Source organism: Gavialis gangeticus, unplaced genomic scaffold (genome assembly GCF_001723915.1).
Source record: "Gavialis gangeticus isolate Ggan-Ray unplaced genomic scaffold, GavGan_comp1, whole genome shotgun sequence".
Lineage (NCBI taxonomy): Eukaryota > Metazoa > Chordata > Crocodylia > Gavialidae > Gavialis > Gavialis gangeticus.
The window spans coordinates 46,831,834-46,834,790 of NW_017729032.1; the positions used below are offsets into that span (position 1 = coordinate 46,831,834).

The 2,957-nt window shown below is 42.7% G+C and overlaps 1 protein-coding gene across 6 annotated transcripts in view; it reads left to right on the forward strand.

The window, feature by feature from the left end:
• The window catches only part of PAN3 (PAN3 poly(A) specific ribonuclease subunit), a 143,683-nt gene that overhangs the window by 64,869 nt on the left and 75,857 nt on the right, over positions 1-2,957 (forward strand). For all 6 annotated transcript variants that reach the window (XR_002098862.1, XM_019524232.1, XM_019524233.1 and 3 more), the window contains one exon: positions 878-1,028. Coding sequence is in view for 5 of the 6 variants with exons in the window: in XM_019524232.1 (XP_019379777.1) it covers positions 878-1,028 (151 nt within the window). In the remaining variant the exon portion in view is untranslated. The remainder of the gene's footprint in view (positions 1-877; positions 1,029-2,957) is intronic.

Consider the following 2,957-nt stretch of genomic DNA (forward strand, 5'->3'; position numbering starts at 1 on the left):
CACCATCAGGCCAGATATGTTCTATACCTCTACATGGGGCTTCCAGCACTCCAGTGGGGAGCTGCATGTGAAAGTACAGAGTCACGTGCCATGAAGCTAGGCTGGCTTTGTGCTTCCACATCTGGCTTCTTGCTGGAGTGCTGGAATCCCTACGTGGTGAGACAGAGCCAGCCGGCCCGGCCCTATGGCCCATGCTTCTGCCTGCAGTGCTGTAAGCCCCATGTGCTGGCACAGAACCAGCCTGGTCTGGGTTGAAGGCTCACACCAGCAGGCCAGCTAGGCTGGTTCCATGCTGCTATGTGCAGACCCAGAGAGTCAGCCAGAGCAGTGTGCTGCCGGGGGACACTACCAGCCACAGCGATGAGTGGTCTGTGGGCCTGCTGCTTCTACTGCTGCTTCTGGTAGCAGGAGCTGTGCACCATGCGGAGGTGGGTATGTGAGCCCACACCCTTATGCCCACTGACAAGCCCCCTCCCCAGACAGAAGCTCTCCTCCCCACTCAGCAGCTGTTCAGTCATGCACCCCTATACTTAGTGCCTCCACATGGGGCTCCCAGCTGTAGTGTCGGGAGCTTGGTGGAGGTGGAGGCCCAGAGCCTGCCCAGGTTAAATTATGCAAACTTATGCAATTATGCATATGCATGTTTTATGTGCAGAATTGCATATTTCCCCAGGGAGTACTTAAAATATTAAGTTAGGAACTTTAAAATCTTGTGCCTTTTAGCTTCCTGTATTTGTTGCTTTAGTCAATAAACTTTACAACTTCTTAAAATATCCCCTAACCCAATAAATCTGCCTAAAAATATTTTGTACTTAATAGGAATGATTATCTTCACATTTTCAGTAAACATTAACTTACTATGTTTGTTTTTAAACAGACACCAAATCCTACTGCAAGCGAGTTTATTCCTAAAGGAGGATCAACCTCCAGGCTGAGTAATGTGTCCCAGTCTAGTATGTCCGCCTTCTCTCAAGCCTTGTTTTCTCACCCCTCCATGGGAAGTCCTGCTACTGCTGGACTAGCTCCAGGTAAGTTGCAAGTAGTGGTTTGCAATGCAGTTAGTAGTAGTCATCTAGAACTGTTTAAAATTTAGCTTGCTAAAAATAGGAATTGTTTACATAAGTCAAATGTATTTCTGTTCTTGTCCATGACTTCAGGAAAATATTAATGTAAGTAAAAGTATATTAGCTTTAAATAACTTCCATATTTAAGGTATGCTTTTATTGCCCGCTGCCAGGAGCAGTGTAGCTCCTCTGTGAGCACAGGATTTGGCCACAGGCTCATTTATTCTGCTTCTTTGCTGTACTGCGGTGTAGATTTAGACAAACCTAATATATTAATGCACAGTGACAAATGCTTTCTAGTGTGTATGGTGTTTATAAAACAAGTTTTTCTTAAGTCTTCATATGGTCATTAATATTGAAACTAATTACATCATAATAAATGAGAAGACCTTGACCTAAAAATCATTGGCCTCCCAAAAAAAAAATCATCTCATTGCTATTATTTCTCTCAAATTGTGTAATCTCATTTTTTAAATCAGCATTTTGATTTAGTTTTAGATTATTTTAAGGTTTAAAGAACAAATTTTATAAACCAAGTTCCATGCAAATCCTGAAACGGCATGTAGCAGTAGTAGGTAACCATCGATTCTTTGGATCATGGGGTATGCACGAGAGATCTAGTGAGCTGCCTGATGAATCCACTTGCATGGAGTCCTGCAACCATCACACCAAGACCTTCAGTGTTTACGCCTAGGCAGGAGTGGGGGCTGCCCAAGACCTACCATCCTCCCTTTAGACCACTGAGACAGAATGCAAAGGGCAGACTGAGTCCAGATGTTCAGCACCTCCATGGTTGTAGCTTCTGACAGAGAGCATGTAAGAACTGCTGCTGACTGCCTAAAGCCTGATCTAGGGTGTGTTTCTGTCAGGGTTATGCCTCTTAACCTTTCTCCAACCAAGGACTAACCACAAGGCAGTGGAAGCTAGGGTTTGGAGGCACCCTATACTTGTCTTATTTTGGAGGTTGCAACACTGTGGTATTTTATAGGAGCTACCTCACCATGAGTAGCCTTACCATATTGCCACCAGGCCTTCCAGCTGGATGTAGTTTACGGTTATACCCATATCCTGAAACTGCATATAAGGTACAGCTTGTTAACACAAGCCCATTTTCTTCAAAGTGCTGATTTCCCCAACAGCTTCCATTGTCCCCTCAGTTTATGGGTTCTCAGCATTTATGGAAAATTTTGCCATTTATTTAGGAAACTAAATAAAGCTGCTGAAGCCTGATTCTAACTTTGAAAGTCTTGGACTGCAGTGCATCAGAAAATGTATATTGTGTAACAGATCTCCCCTCCTCCCCCACATACATGCAAAACTTTAAAATATATTGTAAACTATGAGACTGATAGTTCTTTTAAGTTCCATCTAAATATTCTAAACTGTTCTCAGCACCTCAGTAGATGTGAAATTAGAAGAAAAGAGCAATGCAAATAAAGGATCTGTATGGACTGACATTTTTAATGGGAAATATAGCTGAAAAGAACCCAGATGACATACGTTATAAGGAAGTGTCTTACCAATCATTTGTTAAATGTTGAAATAATATCCTAAGAGAAATAGGCTTCATGCATTGACATTAGAGTGGATAAATAACTTTAATATAGAAACTTCAGTGACTAATTCCTTGAGGAAAGAGTAAATAGACCTTTCTTATTTCTCTTTTCTGATTCTGGTATTTCTTTTACTTTGTGTGAATCAAAAATGTCTTATGATATAGTTTCATAGTTTCTAGGGTCGGAAGGGACCTGAGCAGATCATCTAGTCTGACCCCCTGCCATGGCAGGAAGAGCACTGGGGTCAAATGACCCCAGTAAGGTGGTCATCCAACCTCCTCTTAAAAACCCCCAGGGTGGGAGCCTGCACCACCTCACTTGGAAGCTGGTTCCAGAC